Genomic DNA, 17943 nt, shown 5'->3' with positions numbered 1-17943 from the left:
TGAGAAGTCCTATGGCCGGATGTGGTGTCTTCCCTCGACATTCCAGACAAAATTAAGTAGATAAAAGGTCTGAAGATGATTATAAGCATTTGGTGGCTGTTCAGGCCAGTGGAACTGTCAACATGAGGTCTAAAAAGGTCACTCTGCACACTGCAGTAGGGGAGGCCATCGTTGGGCTGAAAACCCCAAAAATGTTAGGTTTTGCAGAGCGTTGATCTCTCTCGGCCAGCACACGCCCTGTATCTTTGTATCTCTAAAGCATGTCTTCATATATGAACGCTGGAAAATTGGGTCTGGATATTTTCCAGAATTTGTCGTTCATATGAAGATGGCAGCGGGAGATTGTCTGGGTCAGACGCTTTCACGACATCGGGACATTGTGTGGCAGAAATTGACTGAAAAAAAGACAAAATGCAATGAGGGTGATTTGGTAAATTGTATTGGATATATCCCGTCAAAAAAGGCAGATTAATGGTCGAATGCACATAACCTAAGCAAAGGACACTAAAATGAAATGATCCATAATTAATTTAAAGCACAGGACAGCACAAAATTTTTAGTTTATGACTGCTTCAATTACTCTGCAACGTTCCAGTGTCTGGATTTCTGTCATCGGGGCATGTGCTGTCCTGTTCTTAATCACCACCCCCTGCAGCAGTAGAAGGGCGTCAAACCTGCAATGTCCTGTTTCTAAACTCCTGACAGACAAAATTACCAACCTGTAATATACGCAAAAAATCATAGTCATGACTTGAACTTCACACAGAACCTCAACAGACACGTCTAGAAGATGGTACCAGACAGATAATGTGCTGTGTCTTTTATCAGCATGTCCCACATTGCATCAACATCAGTTGGGGTCAGTACTTGGTTTTAAATGAGTGAATTAAGAGAGAATTATAATTATCAAGGGTCTTTAAACATGACTGGATCAGCTGCAGCAAACTGGTTTATCTTTAAACCAGACAATGACCCAATAAGCAAACATATACTGTAGATTGTTGGAAAACTTCCCAGAGTAACATATTGTATAATCAGCCACCAACACTGCAAATGAATACAGAGAAGTTCAAGTTATATCCTCACACGGAACTTTTAAAAACCCCTTCAAATGAATGAAAAAACCAAAAAGGCTCTGTCACATGGAGGATGATTTGAAAAGACTGCTCAGTTCAACCTAAACTCATCTTGGGCATGGACAGATTTTTTTAAAACAAATGCTGAAGTTTTTTTTGTAGCAAACTTGCTCAAATCTGTTTCTTGAGAAAAACAGCACACAAGGCAACTTTTTTTTCTGTTCATTTATAAACAGTGTAAATGGACAGTCAAGTAGATTTACTGAAATCACTGAAGTTACAGCTTTACAGGAAATCCAAAACAGCATTGTCAATTTTTGCAAAAGAAACTAAAGGTCACCGTTAAAAAAAAGAAGAAAAAAAGTCAATAATTAAAAGAAGCTCCTAAAAGAGTTTGCGGGTCTGGTCCAAATACATATCCTCTTATGATTGACTGTCTTGGTGCAGTCTTGTTATGAGGAGAATAATCTATGTGACAAACTTCAAAACAAATCCTGTCAGGAAATGTCGCAAATGTTTGTTCATTAAACCCCAAAAAATTACAACAACCATCACTTTTCATCTGTTTGGGGAACAAGCCACAGCCTCTATTTCCACAGAGCGATATCATCCATGCAATTCATGTCTGAGTGACTGCATGAGACCGTTAGTCCAGTTTCCAGCTTCCAGCGTGTCCAAACCGTTTGGTCCTAGTTTGAATTCTCGATCCTCCGGAAAACGGCAAGGAAATTCTTCCCTCCGTTTCTCAGCACTTTCTTTCCTTCTTCTGTACATGTGCCCAAACGATTGACGATGATGTCCCCAACCTGCCAGGAGAAGATTGTTTCTCAAAGGTTCTTGAACACATTTACATTCAAAGGTGCAGAGAAGGATAAAGTCCAACAAACTTAAAACGACCAGTGTTTATTATTGTCGTCTTTGAACAATAACTGTTAAAAAAACTAAACCAAACTTCTTTTGTCTTAACAGACCTTAATTTCAGATCATGACTTTGACTTCTTTTCCTCCAACAAGCAGATTAACAGCAAACCTAGTCTTCATGACACCAGCGATGAAGAGCTCCGTGTTTAACGTACCAGTTCTTCATCCGAGACGCGTGTAAACAGTGGATGTTCCGAGAAGTGCTTCACCATCCAGAGGTGAACTTCCTCCACATCGGTCATGGTGTACACCAAACCCTGACACGACCACAAAAACACAGGGAGGTTATTGACAATATAACAACAAAGCATGACAAAACAAACTCACTGATAAAGTAAATGAAATATCAAGGTTTTTTCTTAACATTTTCAACTATTTCCAGCGTTAGAGTTAAGTGCTGTCATCCCTTCTGGAGAGCAATGGTCCATGCCAAAAAGATAAAAATAACCTACAGACAGCACAGAGGTTAATCACCTGTGTCACAGCAGTTTGCTTTAGAGGCTGATAACATTACTAGAACAGGGATTTCTTAGAAAAACTCAGCAATGGCACAGATTTCCACACCAGTGCATATTGGCACGTATGTTTTTTTCCCCCCAGAGAGGCCAGAATGAGTTTGTGTGTTGTCTGCACAGAATTATGTTAATCACACCTCAGAACGTTGTAGATTAAAAGAAAAAAATCCCTTATTCAGAATAGACTCGATATGAAACTGCCTATAAATGAGTATTTTCTTGGCAGCTCCCCCAACCACCAGCAAAGTCTCTCACACATACGCAGACACGCACACACACAGGAAAAACGATAAAAACATATTCAGACACAAGCCCTCCATTGTTTCCAACCTCCTCCATCAGTGTTCAAGTGTCCCACCGCTGCCCTGACGACTTTGACAGGCAGGGGTAGGGTGTGTACAGACATCTGCCAGCTGCAGGCCACACCGGTTGCTCAATTTGACTTCAACGAATTTCATGGTTTTTCTACACACTGCAATCGATTGAATAAAATGATCCCGATAGTGGCAATTCGTTGCACAACTACTAGATGGATTTTTCAATTCCATGAAATCTACAAATGAAATCCAATTCTCTTTTGTTGTGATGAGGTAATGGTAAGGTGCTCTCAGCTGCAGACCTTTAAAAAGTACAATTACATTACTTGAACCGTGAGATCTTGAACCATAAGCCAATTGATACTGTTTGCCTTTTTTCCCCACGTGAAAAGAAAGATCCTACTTACAAGTACTGTCTGTGTAGTCTAAAACACCTTATTCCTCTGTGCAGTAGAGCTGCATTGTTGTCCAAAACTATTAAGGACATCCATGAGCCACACTGTGACACTGGCTGGGCTCATGGGCACTGAGGCTCATTTAGAGAACTGCTGCCGTTAATACTCACTTCGAGCACCAGACGTGCTTTAGTCCGCCGCTTAAAACAGTCCCCAACTTTTTACTCATGTCTAAGTAACGTTTTCTAAAGGCAACAGTGCGCAGGTGTTTCAGTAAATTACAGAACCCTTTTTCTTAAAAAGGAAAAAATACATATGTGATTCTTAAATACTCTCACACACCTATATTTGTGACTTTTAAGAATGTATGTCTTTAGTAGGAAGACTGACCCACCAGCAGGGTCTGAAGGTAGGAAAGTATTCAGATGCAGACGTGTCGTATTGTAGGTGTTTTCATAGAACAATGCCCCAGCCTTATTCTATAATGGAGAAATACCACTAGTGGTAAGTGGGAAGATGTCTTTTTTCCTGTGTTTTGTTTGAACTGCCCCTTTAAAGGACGACGGTGTTTTCACACAAAAAGATCACAGAGAGAATGAATAGTTCTGTGCGTGACCATGACTGCGTCTAGAGCTTCGACTAACAAATATTTTCATATTATTAATAAACCTGTATTTCCATTTTCCCAATTAGGTAAGAGCTGAGGTAACATCTTCGAATTACTTCTTTTGTCCACTAACCGTCCACAGACGTTCACTCACCTAATATTTCAGAACCTAAAACCACTTAAATGTTTGTGCTTAAATTTATGCATAATAAATCACTTAAATAATTATCAAAAATATTGTCAGTGAAAGTTTTGATGGACAAATAATTTTAGCTCTAGCTGCAACAGGTCTTACGCTGCCCACACATGATCAGTGGGAAAACCTCTCTGTGCTGTCTCTGCTATGGTTGTTGCAACTGCATTGAGCAAAGACCAGATTTCTTATGATCTGAAGGCAGCTTTACTCTACATACCCCGACTCTCAGCGTGTAGGCATACTCTGCCAACAACGTGGGACTAATGATCCTCCACTTGTGCTTGGTCTTCTTAAAGTGAGGGTCAGGGAAGAGGAAGAACATCTTACTGAGCTGAAAGAGAGAAAATGGTCAGAAACTCTTCTATTCAACTCTTGATCAAGATCCAAATCTTTGTATTTTAATCTACTTTGATAATATGGCACCAAAATGTGGCCCCCATGACAGTTTGTGGTTGGCTTTTGAGAACCGTGAAGTGCAAAACTGGAATTTCCCTCCTTGTGTGCAGGCTCCATTGATACTAGTTTGGCTGATAGATTACAACTCATTCCAGAAACTGTTTTTATTAGTTAAAATAAATAATGTCAGGTATAGACAGAGAGATGTGGTGAGAATCACTTGGGACTGCTGCAGCCTCAGGGGCCACTTCAGTGAAGATGGAAAAACCTCAACACTTATGTTTGGGTTGCAAAACATTCTAAGGATAAGAAAAAGAAGGGTGAGGGAAAATCAGATCTTTAGAATATGCCGTTTCAGCATTTAGTTCACGTCATGCTTATGAGCATATATTTTTAGCGCTGGTCAGGGTGGTCGACTTTTATTCATGACTTTGACAAACCTTGGCTGGCTGAGACAGTTGGAAGATGTAACATTGAAGCTGCAGATGGAAAAATGAACATCTTTGGTAAATAAATACGAGTCATGTAGTTTATGAATATGAGTAACACTCTCTGCAATCTACGGCATCTTGATGAAAATTCGAGCCAAAGTTCTCTGCTCCTCTCTAACCGTTCAAATCTTGGCTTAAAGTCAGAACGCCATATAATTTAATCATTTACAGCTATAAAAACACCTATTAAAATTAAGTAAATGTTTTTATATGAACCACCTGTATAACTTGTACGCCATAAAAGTGCCAGTGTTACTGAGATTACTTTCCAGTGTTCATTTCTTAATGTATAGTCACTCTGGGCATTTGAGGTGAGGGTTTTATATCCAGTGTACCGAAATTAACCCTGGTACACTAATCCCACTGTGTAATCTAATGCGAGTTTCAACAAGTCATAGATTACTGCTGCTAATTGGAATGGATAAATGTCGTCTTACACGGCTCCATGCTCAGCTGATGCAATGCATTGCGTGTCAGTCAATGATTCCATTGTTGTGAAATCCTGGACTCATTGAACAATCCATATTAATCAATTTAAACATGAGGAAAGTATATCGTTATTGAGATTGCAACAATCACTCTATAGTTTTACTACAGTTAACTTTGCTCTTTTTTACTTTATTTTATTTCATCTGTTTTTGGTCGTTCCAAAGTTCAAATGTTAAACATGTTAAGGACATGTGTCTCAGTGGGGTGAAGACATGTATACTGAAAAGGCACTGGCGTCACATCAAGCCTACGACCCGCTGACGTCCCCAAACTGTTGCATTCTACATTTGTGAGGCTTTTTGAAGGTTTTTAACAAAGCCGCATTCAGTTAACGTTTGTTTCTCTTTGGTTTCCCCCTTCAGTCTCCTCTTCCACTTTTCCCCCCGATGAAGTCCTTTGTTGTCTTGGCTGTGTGTTTTGGGTCATGGTCTTTTCGCATGATGAAGTTCCTCCTGATAAATTGGTTGACAAAGTATTTCTGTACATTTTTGAATTCACTAGCTGCCGCCATCAAGAGTTACACAGAGGAAAAAAAGGATTAGTGAACACTTTCCAGAAGCAGTCCTGCAAGCCCGAGGCATGAATCCACCTCAATCATGCTTCAATGGCCTCAAGTGACCTGATCACGAGTGGACAGCTCAGCGTTTGTCAGTTCACACCAGGCATTGGAATGCATCTCTACGTGTGTCTCCAGTGACCACCACTTGAAATCGGATCTCACTTCCCTGCTCTATATGCAAATACACGAGTACATCATTTCTGTTCGCAAAGAGCAAATGTTGTTTTTAGCCACTCTGACAGTGACAAAGGATCAGTTGTCAATGCTAATGCAGGTTTGTGTGTGTTTGTGTGTGTGTGTGTGTGAGTGATAGAAGGTGGGGCAAGGAGAAGCTGTGTGCAGCTGTAAAATTAAATCGGGTCATTTGAAATAATGTAGTAAAAAAACAAAACTGTTTTTTTGTTTTTTTTATCACAGCTCAATGTTTGGTCGACCTGTCAATGTCTGTTACTGAGTATACCAGCATTTTCTCTCTTTTTGTTGGATAATCCAGATTGTTGTATCAGTTATGTCTATTGTTTGTGCAATGGCTCGATTATTCCTTTTTACTCTGCTTCAAAATTTCTTAAAAAGTCAAAAGTGAAATATCACATTGACATGAGTATTCACACACGACTCAGTATTTAGTCGGAGCTCCTTTAGTGGGGATTACAGCCATAAGGATTCTTGAGTTTGACGTGACGAGGTTGTCAGCATTACGGAAGCAGAGGCATGACATGTAACACAAGAGTGTCTGCGTCTGTCCCGTCGTTCTGTGTACAGTGTCACTTGCCACAGCATGCAAAGACAGCAATTCCTGTCTCATATCATGATAGGAAGTAATCCCATACAGAAACAGCTTATTTGGTGCCATTTATCATGTCTGTGTTTTCTGCAAAGGCCAAAAAGAAACTGGAAATTTTTTGCGGTGTCCTAGAGTCTATCTTGTGGCATATCAGTAATCTGCAGCAACAACGCTCCTTCACAAATTCTGATGAGGATTCAGTTTCTTCGTTATTAGCTCACTCACCACAAAACTTGCCTGTACAACAGACTGCAGTCTGTTGAGAGTTTCAAGTTGCACACCCAAACTTTGACAACAACCATTAACTTTATCCAAGTACATTTGCCCTTGCAACTCATCCAGTTTAGCCTTTTTCGAGCTGTAAAGACGCTTGAATTCAGCCTTTTTCATAACTGTGTCCCCAAAAACTAGGTACACTGTCTTTTAAAGACAAAAAAATTGTAATGTTGTTCATTTCTCTTATAGAGTTCTTGCGTCTTGTTCACCCTGACTGTGACCTGACCTGACAGGCCTACAGCCGGGAGGGACCACCCTGTTGGACATATTAGTCAAATAGTAAAAAAAAAAAGTAATTATTGTCATGAGATTTGTTTTCTATTTCTGAGTTGCTTTTGGGGCCAGATCAAAGTCCCTTCGGGCCACATAGAGGCCAGACATCCCCCTCCCCTTATATAGTAGGAAAATAAATGTTTGGTACACCCACTTTATACTAAAAGTATCCAACCATCAAGACATAGTTTTAGTTTTATTTGTCCAAATTTTCAGATTGACATTTCCTGCCTCATTCCTAATGAATAGAGGTGAATGGAATTTCGTCTGCGGTTCTTACAAGACTTACTGTCTGACTGACCCATTGATAGTGTTTTTGAAAAAGTTAGCAATTTAGTGTTTTCATAAGTTCAGTGAAAACTGCTCACAGCCATTTTATGTCATCCGGATGTCACCAGGATGTCCTGATGTGTTTATTTGTGATCATTTTGGCTTGAAAATACTGATTTTGTAGAGACTTTTCTAACAATGATGTTGTTATGTATTACTTTGCAACAAGTTTCTCAGTGACTAAAATCATTTATAAACTAATATTCACTGCATCAATGCACCAAACGATTCATACATAGCTTACTTCTTAGTTACACGTCAGAAAGGGGTCAAATCAGGAGAGAACAAGCAGTGACTAGCTGGATTTGTCAAATTGCAACCTCTCACGAAACTGTCTAATGATTGGATGAATTGTAATTCTTGTGATCTCAAGAGCAAATATTGAAGAGAGTATTCCTTCGTGAGCATCTTTGTGTCAGCGGCCAACACCCACACGCAGACCTACCTGTCCTTTGGAGAAGAAGTTGGGGAGATACTTCATTGCGTTACTGCGAAGGCAGGCGATGTTCTGATAGCTTCCAGGCTCAGTGGCACGCAGAGATTGGATACGATCCTGAACATAATCTGAAACTTTGACCCGGATCTCCAGGCCCAGGATGAGCTTGTCTGGGAAAAGTGGAGATAACTCCACTGAGAGAAAGTAAAACATGCAACAGAGAAAAAACAGAAACATGAGGCATGAATGCAGCGGGTGTGAGGACAATGTAGAGCAAAACTGTGAGCTGCACACACTGATCAGATCTGTGACATGACTACCTAAAAGTCCCCCGTATCCACATCCAATGTCTGCGAACTCCACTCGTGGCGTCTCTTTTTCAGGCGGTTCTGGATACAGGGAGGACCAGTCCATTTCCTCCGGACACACGGGGCTGAGAAGAGCCGAAAACAGTCAATCCCAGTGAGCACTTTTCAATGACACTCTGGTCTTCTGCAGAAACCGTCGCCATAAAACCTGTTCAAGTTAGTAACCATGGAAACAGCAATGTGGAAAGAGATGGTGCTGATTAAATTTGAAATATCCAAGAAGTTTTTCTTTTGCTCCCACTAGAAGTAACACGTGACTTAAACAAGTGTCCTCTTGACAGCCCTTCTACGTTTACAATTGCACAGCAGGAAGTGACAGAGGGTGACACGAGCAGTGTGTAGTGTAGTTGGTCAGACACATGGACATCACTCACTAGTCAAACGAGTGGTAAGCCATCGGGTTAGAATGGGCTCGCTGCCTGTAGTATCGCTTCTGAGGCATTGACGAAGTCATGTTGGATTTAAAAAAAATGCCAACTCTCGTCCCGACAATATTCAGTCTGTCGCGTAAATGTGAAATGATCTCAGGAACGTGTTTTCCCGCAGTCACGTTCGTTTCTGCTTTGCTACAGTGTGTGAGTCGCGGCGTTATGTCGTCATCACTGAGCGTCTTCCCTGGGTTGCCAGGTCTGTTCGATTGAGCGCAGATTGGTTAACTTATTGTGGAGAGGTAGAAGATCGTTTATGTAGCTCCTAAAGTCAAAACTGCAATACCTTAAAATACATATGCACAATGCAGTCATAATATTGCAGTTGAAAGAAGAACAGAAAATATGCATAACGTTTTAAAGAAATATAAGTAGACTAGGCTTACCTCTGAGTATGTGGCTTCAACTGTTCTTGTTATAATATCTACTGGACTTCTTTATGGATTATGGTTTATGTTTATATTTGTGTGTGTGAGTGTGTGTGTGTGTGTGTGTGTGTGTGTGTGATGAGTTCAATAATAATTTTCCACTATAAAATTTTTACAATAGACACATTAAGAGGTAAAGTTTTATAATTTCCTGTGATGTGTTATCTGCTTGATCTGCTTAAAGTGGCCCACGTGTGATTGGATCACTCAGGACCAGTTCTGAACAGTGTCAGAGAGAGCACTGTTTGGGAGGGAGGGGGTCCTCTGCAGCTTCTTAGTGCAACAAAGATACTAAGATAGGAGGTAAGCTGTGTTTCCAGAGTTATGGTGGGAGGTTTGCTGCATGCTGTGCAGACAGAGGTGACCTTCAAGAGCTAATGTGGGGGTCTCTCCCTCATTAAAAAAAAAAAAGGATTCAATTATTCATTTGGTTACAATATGCACCATTCTTCTACATGTCACTTAAACCTTCCGAACCACAACAAGCCATTTATTTTCGATACTGTCGCAAGTGATGAGGGGATTGGGGCAGTGTTGACTCCGGAGGAAGGGGGGATTTTGCAAAGAATGCAAATATGCAACCCAAAAAATAGGCTTTTGTGTAAAACACTATTTATCATTATTTTTTGGGCAAAGAGGTTGTTTTTTAGTTAGATCTGACCATAACAAAGACAACCGTACAAATCAATGCCAATACTCTCTCTAGTTTACCAGCTTTATTAAAGTAGGTTAAAAGTCAGGTTCCTGTGTGGGATCAACATAAGATGCAAGACCTCTTTGAATCTCTCTTCCCCACTCCAGTGCTGCGTCTCAGGTGCAAGTTGCGTTGACTTGGTTGATGGTGCAAAAAGGTCCAGAACAGATACATAGTGATGCCACTGGGGGTATTTGGATGTCCAAAAGCTGCAAGGGAAGGTTATGGACCATTGCTATTGGCCAGGATGGTTTGGAGACATCAGGGTGTGGGTGTAGTGAAGTATGGGAATCCAGGATATGTTGGTATATGGATGCTGCACAAATGATAATCTTACTTGTGTTTCAAAAGTGAAACATTTTTTTCGGACGCCTTAGCCACATGTTTACACTTTAGCTGAGATCAAAATCTTTACTATTAATCATTAGATATACTGACTACATGCATCAGGTTAGCTCAAGTGTAAAAAGTCTAATTTAAAAGCCAAACTTAATAACCATATTGATATTAGCATTTGAGATTCCAAATGTTGATATTCATCAAGAGGAAATTATTTGATGTTTTTACAAAATCTAGATAAAGTTTCTCTAATGTGACTGGAATTTTTAACAAATATCTACCCCTGTTTGTTTTGATGAGATCCAACCATTATCTTTAATGCTTATCCTTTGAGGGTCACAGGGGCTGGAGCCAATCCCAGCTGACATTGGGCGAAAGAGGGGTACCACCTGGCCATCATCATCATCGCTGAGATTGAGAGACAAGCAACCATTCACACTCACAGTCACCTATGGGCTATTTAGAGTTGTCTGGATGAGATACAAGGGTGAATTTTAACTATTTAAAAAAAAAAAATCCACTGTGTCTTAAGCTTGTATTGTGAGATTTGTGTAATTGTGTTATTCTAACAGGAAAATCCAGTCTACTTGTATCAAAAGTCGCATTTGTTTTCAAACCACTCTCAGCAAGCTCCATTTTTTTAACCTAAAAATCAGAGACTACAAAGCATTCCTTCTTTGAGATCAACAACGTCTTTATTACAAAACATGAAATGTACTTTGAGGGTATATTTTCATTAATTGTGTATGTGTCAATTGTTTTATAGGGTTTGATCCATCAGTGCAAGTTTCACCTGATAACTGATCAAATCTACCAGATCATGGTAGAACCTCGAAGGCTCGGACCATAGTTGTATATGTACAGTCATATTCACTATCAAATCTCAGTTATATTTGGAGTCCAATCCAAATCTAAAAGACAAAGTAAAAGAAAAATAGTTCAATGGTATTGTGTAACATTGGTCATAGTGGTAAAAAAAGAAGGTAAATAGCTTTAAGAACCAAAGTTTCCTTTTTCAAAATGTTCTGTTTTTCAAAACATGTTTTCACAGTCTTTGTCTTTAAAGAAAAAAACATCAGCGTTCTCCCTTTGCTCAAACTTCAGAAATATTTTCAACAGTCCACTTTGAGCTCAGGAAGAATCTACAAACAAAATATCACACTCAGAGTAAACGGCAGTGTTTGTGTGGAAGATTAGGATTTCTTTTTTTTTTTTTATGAATCCAAATCACTACTTTTATCTCCCCGTTAAACATCGAAGCACATTTGTCTGTATATTACCCAGCCTCATACAGTGGTCACTCTCATGACCACCTCATGGTTGGCATTGTGCAGGCTGCTGGGTCTTAACTGCCTGAGGATGTGCCATATAGTATAGCCACAGTGGTGGTGGAGAATAGTCCTGACATGCCGACTCGCCCGCCGTCCGCTGACCGTGACAGTGTGAGCAGAGTTCCTCTCAATGCGACCAGCGCCTTTACTGCTGGAACTGACGCGGTCACCTAAGTCCTTCGCTTTCTCATAATTCAGCACTTTCCACTGCTGGTTCACGGCCTGCCAGCGCTTATAGATCCGGTAAACAGACGATCCTTCATGGATTATGAGGCCTGGGCATAAAGGACAATGGGTGGTGGGGTGAGGGTGTTGGGTCAGGGGCAAGAAACGGGGTTACATATAGACAAACAGTTGTTTGTTCATTGAGTATGAGGAAGTGCTAAAGGTACAGAGTAAATAAGAACTATAAGGTCTAAAAAATAAAAAGATTAAATAAACTAGACTTGTTTGAAACGCGTGTCGATGGTAATCCCTTCACAGGCACAACAACACACCACAGAAACAACACGGCACACATGTTCACATCATGCGTTTCACTGGTGCCCATGCTCCTTGAATAAACAAATATGCAGATATGTGTCAACTGAAAGACAAATTGAGAACACTATGTTGCACAGGTACTACATTTCCTAATAATCTCATAGGAAGTTTTCCCACGGCCCCATTTAAACCTAAGTAAATATTTATTTCTTGTAAAAAATGTATTATCATATATGCTGAACTGTACACTCACCGGTTGTGGACTGATTGAAACACTCTCTTATATGTGCAAGTAATTTGAATTACCTACACTGTTGCTACATTCCTTTCAATAGCTACCTAATTACACATTTCTCACCAGGACGCGTTTACGACATGGTCGGGAAGATAAATATGTAACAGGCGTTACTTGCGTCAGGTTGTTGATATTCCAACCACCTGTGAAACAACACAATATGGTGGCGACAGTATCTGAGTCTTACCTATGCAAACGATGTCCATGAAGCCATACATGCCGTAGCATATCTGAAAGAGAAGGTCCTGTCGCTGCCACTTGGCTGAAGGGCTGAGAGAGGACCACACCAACCAGGAGACACTCGCCATGAGGAACAAAGAGCCCAGGATAATGGCTGCGATCTGCACCTTCTCAATCACAGTCAGGGAGATGGTCTGCCACTGGAAACACACAGAGAGACGACAATGGACCCAGTAATGCAGCTGAAAAATGTACAATTGTAAAAAAAAAAACCACGTTTGTCTCGGTCTCTGACAACATCTTTGCAAACTGAAGCACTTTTCTTCCAAATAGCCACTTTTCACTGCAACACACATTTCCCTTCATGTTTTCTGTGAGCTCAGCATATAATCACTTCCAAGTTTCACATGCAATAAAAGCTTTTGGCTTTTTCTGAGGACTTGAGGAAAGGCCTGATTCGATATTAAACCTGCCGTGCTTTTCTTGGAGCAGGATTTGTTGAAGAATTTTTTTTTTTTAATAATGACTTCATTAGTCAAACAACAGCAAATAAATCTGCGAACAAAAATGAGCCAACGCTGTAGAAGTGTGGCTGAAGTGAATGAAAGCACGTGTGTAATACATAATGTTTAACTTGAATGAAAACAAGAACGATGTAAAAAAAAGGGGATTTACAGAACAAAATCAAGTGGTACTTTGTCCTCCACTGTTATTTTGTCATTAGTATTAGAATGGGACTTCTGTGGCAACGGTTGTCAATTTATTTGGGACCTAATCCATTTACTGTACAAGGTTGATGGTTCAAGCCCTGGCTTCCCCATGTCAAGACACAAAACTTCATTGCCATAAATGCTCTATAGTATAGTCAGAAAGTATTTTCTCACACCCTCCGGCAGTGAGGTGTCAGTTTTGGAGTTGAAGTCATTCATCAACTGAACCGGCTGCTCATGTCTTCTGTGAGAGAAATGTTTGATTGCCCCAGTCCACACGGTGGGTTTGAGCGCAGACCACTGCACCTCTCGAGTGATGTAACTGCAGTGCCATGGCCTTCACTAAGAAAATCAACCTCTGATGGTAAAAACTCACAGTATATTCACGTAAATCTCATAATCAATAAGCCCAATCCACACATTACTTCTTCTTCTTTCTTATTGTAGCTTTTGAGAAGAGGATGGTCAAATTTCTTATTCTTCATATTTAGGCGACTGACCGAACAAGAGTTTCATCTGATAATATCTGGTGATGCCTTTCTGTGAGTCGACTGTCCTTGTGCCACACTCATGGTGGAATCACATGCCAAGTCTTTGAGATGAGTGCAGAGTCTCATGAATTTGTTTCTTGGCCCGTTCCATTAACTACTCACTACTTTCCTCTTCTCCATTTAAAATCTGCTTTATCTGGCAACAGATAACACTAATGTGCTTCCTGAAGGTGTGTTGTCTGGAGAAAAATCTGTAAAAATTTACTGTGGCTTTGGCGATATAAACACTGCGCTGTCTGCCATTACATTCACCTTATAATCAGTGACCCTTGAATATGATTAATAATCTTTCTCTTCCAGTCAATCACTGAAACCTGGCAGCATTATGAATGTGCATGGTTTGTCTGCTGTGTAGCCTTGCAGTCTAATGTCAAGGACTTCACCCCTACAGCTCCTTTAAGTAGTAGATGTATGGTGATACTGACTGACTGTACCTGCAGCGGGTTCTTGGTGCTGATGGCCAGGACCTGGTACTTGCAGTAGCACAGTTCACAGCTCCAGGAGCCCCTCTCACTGATCCAACGTATAAGGCAGGACTGGTGGGTACAGCGCACAGAGCCATCACAGCGGCAGGGGCTCAACAACTCCCCCTGCGGGACACAAACAACAGCTGCATGACACATGAGGACATTTCATAAAGGCTGCTGTTAATTAATGAATCCGCCTGTGACGAGGTTTGATTTGGTAGAGAAAAACTGTTGTCACGAATTGGCCAACTTGGAAATCCCCATGCCTTGACACTGTTCCTGTCAGACTTAACATTGTTTGAGGGGTCATGGAGCTGGCAAGGGATTTAAAAAGATGGACAACATCTTGTAGCAAGTATCGACAGATGTAATCAATATGCAACTATGCTATACTATTTGAATGGATTAATCAGTGTTAGCTGAGGAATGTTATCCGACTGCAGTTTTGGAAACATGAGTTTTCCTCATGTTTCCTTCTTTTGTTGCAGCCCCCCCCCCCCCCCCCCCCCCCCCCCCCACACACACACACACTTGGGTGTAGCTGAACTTGACATCAGTTTATTGCTGGGACTTATTGAGATGTCGCTGCAATTCAGGCTCCAGTGTTGAGCTACATTAAATAAATAATAATCAATAAAAAAATTATGACTGCAAAGAATGATAATTGGATGTCACGAATCAAACAATGTTTTATTACCTCCAGTATATAGTTTTCTTGGAACCATCAATTCTGTCATTTAAAGAGTATTTGAGTTATAGTGTTCATTGTCTCTGGTTAGAAGAGAAACTGTGGTGGTAATATCAAAGCTCCCACATTCCCATTACACTTAATGTTTGCCCTCGTTCCCGACCGGTTCTATTTTTATGCTTCTTTTGATATTTGAACAAACCAGAGCTTCACATTTTACCACAAATGTGTTCAAAGCTTCAGTTTCTGTTTTTGTCCTTCACTGAGTATTATTCCTTGATTTAGCATCCAGTTCTGCTGCCTTTCATTGTGCTGTTTTTATGTGTTATTGATTCATCTCACACAAATTGATGATTAGAATTTCTTCATTAATATCAAATGCCTGTTACTTTCCTTGTCCATAAACCCTGAACACAGCTTCTTTATATACTTTTTGTTTTTTTGGAGGATTGATATGTGTGTTATGTAGCTCCAGTCTATGTGAACCTCTCCAAGAATGGATGGACAGAACCAAACAAGTGCGCGTATCCACAACTACCGGTTCAATTTCTGAAAGCTGATTGTGGTGCTGTGGGGCAGTTTGATCTGCTGAAACAACACATTTGAATGCCATGACATGTCTGATCATCATGCCAGTAGCTTATAGTCCATGATGGCAGAAACAAGGTTTTTCACCATTATAAATTGTCTCGGATTAATTCCACATACATGACAGTGATTTCATCTAACTGCACTGGCTTCCCTGTTCACCAGATCTCCTTCCAGATGAACATTTGGGATGAGATTCTTTGGGAGCAACGATCGGCTCCGTACTTGACACACTCAAATAAATACTGGAGTCAGCGCAGGACAGAAATCCTGAGGAAAAAACCTTTGATCCTTCAGCTAATAACCGTTAATTAGTGAATACGAGCAAGGCCCCTAATTCTTATGTAGATATATTTCAAGTGTCATGTGAAATGAATGGACAGTTATGTGCTGACTTGAAAGAAAAAGATTCTGCGGATATCATCTAAGTGCATAAATGATCAAACAACACTCCTGCCCCTATATAGTGATCTTATATGCTGCAGACGTTCAAAACATAAATCTAAATGTTGAACAGTGAGAGTATATGGTGCTGCTGAACGCTTTCATCTGGATACAGTTTTCCTCCCTCGTGTCACTTTTCGGCAGCCTCAAAAGAAATCACAGGACATCTGGCGCAGGTTTCTGTTGTCAGGATGAGGCTCCCCGAGGCCCTCGGACTGACAATGCCCTCGCACATCTCAATTTATTTCTGTCTGTCTCCAGGTGATGTGCTAGTTCTTTAATCAGCTGGATATATCTGGAAGGGGAGACAACAACTTTCTGAGACCTCGAGCAAAGTCTGTCTCTTCACGGCTGGAATGATCCGGCAGATTATTTGACGCACTCAGACATCCATGGCTTTGATGACGTAAACATTGGAAAAAAAATTTAATTAAATTAAATTAAAACATCCACCCAATCTGTTCTCCTTCAGCTGTACTTGTGGCCTAAAGGAATGATCAAAGGTTTGGTCCCTGCTTTAATGGTTTCTACTGAAGAGTCCTTCAGCAAGCTATTGAAAACATTCTAACCTAATCCCGGTGAATAATAATGAGTACACATAAGCAACTACTAAAAAAAAAGGTATTTTCTGTCGAGGAATCGTTTTGTGAAGCTTTTATCTTAGAATGTCCTCATTTTTGCATCAGATGCTGAATATTACTGCAAGGAATTCACTTGTTCACATAATAAATATTCAAATCCTCCTGCTTCTTCCCAGCCTATTCTTAACTACTGCCCTTTGCCTGCTATTTTCAGATTACTGTTGATAGATTAATCCCTTTTTTTAGTCTCTCTGAAATTTTAATCTGTGTCAGATCAGACTTGATGCTCACTTGCAGATCTGTAACCGTTTGGTATTGATGTATTATGACTCATTGTGGGTTTTGGATTAAAAAAATTGTTTGCGCAGCGAAATTGCCTAAAGGGCAATGATTTCACATGAAGATCGATTTAGTGTTTAAGTTGTCACTTAGCCTGAGAAAACAGCTGTTCAATGTCTCTTGAGGAGAATTTTCAAGTGCAAGAAAATGTCATTATGGTTAATACCTCAGCTAATCTAGAATACCAGAAAACCCTCCTCTATAAGGTGATTAAGATGATGATGGCACTAAGAAAGGTAGAGAAGTACTCATACAATTATCACACATTAAATGCAGATAATGTTTTTGCAACTTGGGCCAAAGGTCAGGATATTCATTTTCATCATCAACAATTTGGATTGTTGTTTGATGATGACTCTTTTTTTTTTACTGTAAATCTTTCTGTGTGAAACCCCATCAACTGGTTCTAAAAACTTGGGGTTTATTTGAAGATGTAATATTGTAAAAAAACATACAAAAAACATTAAAGCACAAGAGTCCACACTCACATCTGAATCACTGAACGTTACCTTCTCTGGCCCCTGGAAGCAGATCCGGCACTGCGGGGATCGCGTCCCGCTCTCCGGGGGACTCGGGAGCGACGCAGCGTCCAGGCCTCCTCCCTGGGGCTTGTCTCCTTGTGTCTCCTCCAGCGACAGGCTGCGGGGCCGCGGGTCACAGCCGTGATGCTCCTCCTCGTCCCGGTGGGAGCAGCTGAGCGGCGGCCAACCGCAGCCTCCTATCGCGAGCCCTCGCATCCTGGCCTGCGCGTCCGGGTCTGTGCCCTCGTCGGTCCGCCCGCTCGACCCGGAGCGCATCAGCAGCAGCACTCGGAGTTCATTGAAAAACAGCCGGATCGGACACTTCAACATTCTTCAGCAGCTTAACTCACACTGACACAAGTGCTCAGTGAAACAAAACAGGCTTCGGCTTCACTGTGGCAAGTCCCTCATAAATAATAATAATCATTATTATTATTACTATTGTTA

At 40.7% G+C, this 17943-nt stretch overlaps 2 protein-coding genes across 3 annotated transcripts; both read right to left on the bottom strand.

The window, feature by feature from the left end:
- Positions 1-422: 422 nt before the first annotated feature.
- On the bottom strand, positions 423-9019 carry mettl1 (methyltransferase 1, tRNA methylguanosine). Of its 2 annotated transcripts, XM_035632257.2 has the most exons (6): positions 8804-9019; positions 8382-8494; positions 8071-8255; positions 4245-4358; positions 2153-2254; positions 423-1882 (listed from the first exon to the last, which is right to left on the bottom strand). In XM_035632257.2, the coding sequence occupies exons 1-6, from the start codon at positions 8881-8883 to the stop codon at positions 1766-1768; spliced, it is 711 nt and encodes a 236-aa protein (XP_035488150.2). In that variant the 5' UTR covers positions 8884-9019; the 3' UTR covers positions 423-1765. The 2 variants fall into 2 exon arrangements, with proteins under 2 accessions (XP_035488150.2, XP_035488151.2); XM_035632258.2 differs by lacking the exon at positions 4245-4358.
- Positions 9020-11009: 1990 nt separating this feature from the next.
- LOC118310136 (E3 ubiquitin-protein ligase MARCHF9-like) lies at positions 11010-17943 on the bottom strand. The gene is made up of 4 exons (XM_035632962.2): positions 17485-17943; positions 14303-14458; positions 12615-12807; positions 11010-11924 (listed from the first exon to the last, which is right to left on the bottom strand). Exons 1-4 carry the CDS (start codon positions 17824-17826, stop codon positions 11605-11607), a joined length of 1011 nt encoding a protein of 336 aa, XP_035488855.1. The 5' UTR covers positions 17827-17943; the 3' UTR covers positions 11010-11604.

This window comes from Scophthalmus maximus, chromosome 6 (assembly GCF_022379125.1).
Source record: "Scophthalmus maximus strain ysfricsl-2021 chromosome 6, ASM2237912v1, whole genome shotgun sequence".
NCBI lineage: Eukaryota > Metazoa > Chordata > Actinopteri > Pleuronectiformes > Scophthalmidae > Scophthalmus > Scophthalmus maximus.
The sequence above is the reverse complement of the archived record's forward strand: the minus strand, read 5'-3'. Positions and strand labels throughout refer to the sequence as shown.

Excerpts from the sequence above, each read along its gene's own strand:
- mettl1 (XM_035632257.2), bottom strand. The coding sequence starts at position 8,883 with ATGACTTCGTCAATGCCTCAGAAGCGATACTACAGGCAGCGAGCCCAT. Across the intron at positions 4,359-8,070 it reads ACTTCTTCTCCAAAGGACAG|CTCAGTAAGATGTTCTTCCT; the intron begins GTAGGTCTGCGT and ends TCTCTCTTTCAG. Across the intron at positions 2,255-4,244 it reads CCTACACGCTGAGAGTCGGG|GGTTTGGTGTACACCATGAC; the intron begins GTATGTAGAGTA and ends TGGTCGTGTCAG.
- LOC118310136 (XM_035632962.2), bottom strand. The coding sequence starts at position 17,826 with ATGTTGAAGTGTCCGATCCGGCTGTTTTTCAATGAACTCCGAGTGCTG. Across the intron at positions 14,459-17,484 it reads GCTTCCAGGGGCCAGAGAAG|GGGGAGTTGTTGAGCCCCTG; the intron begins GTAACGTTCAGT and ends TGTGTCCCGCAG. Across the intron at positions 11,925-12,614 it reads CATGGACATCGTTTGCATAG|GCCTCATAATCCATGAAGGA; the intron begins GTAAGACTCAGA and ends CTTTATGCCCAG.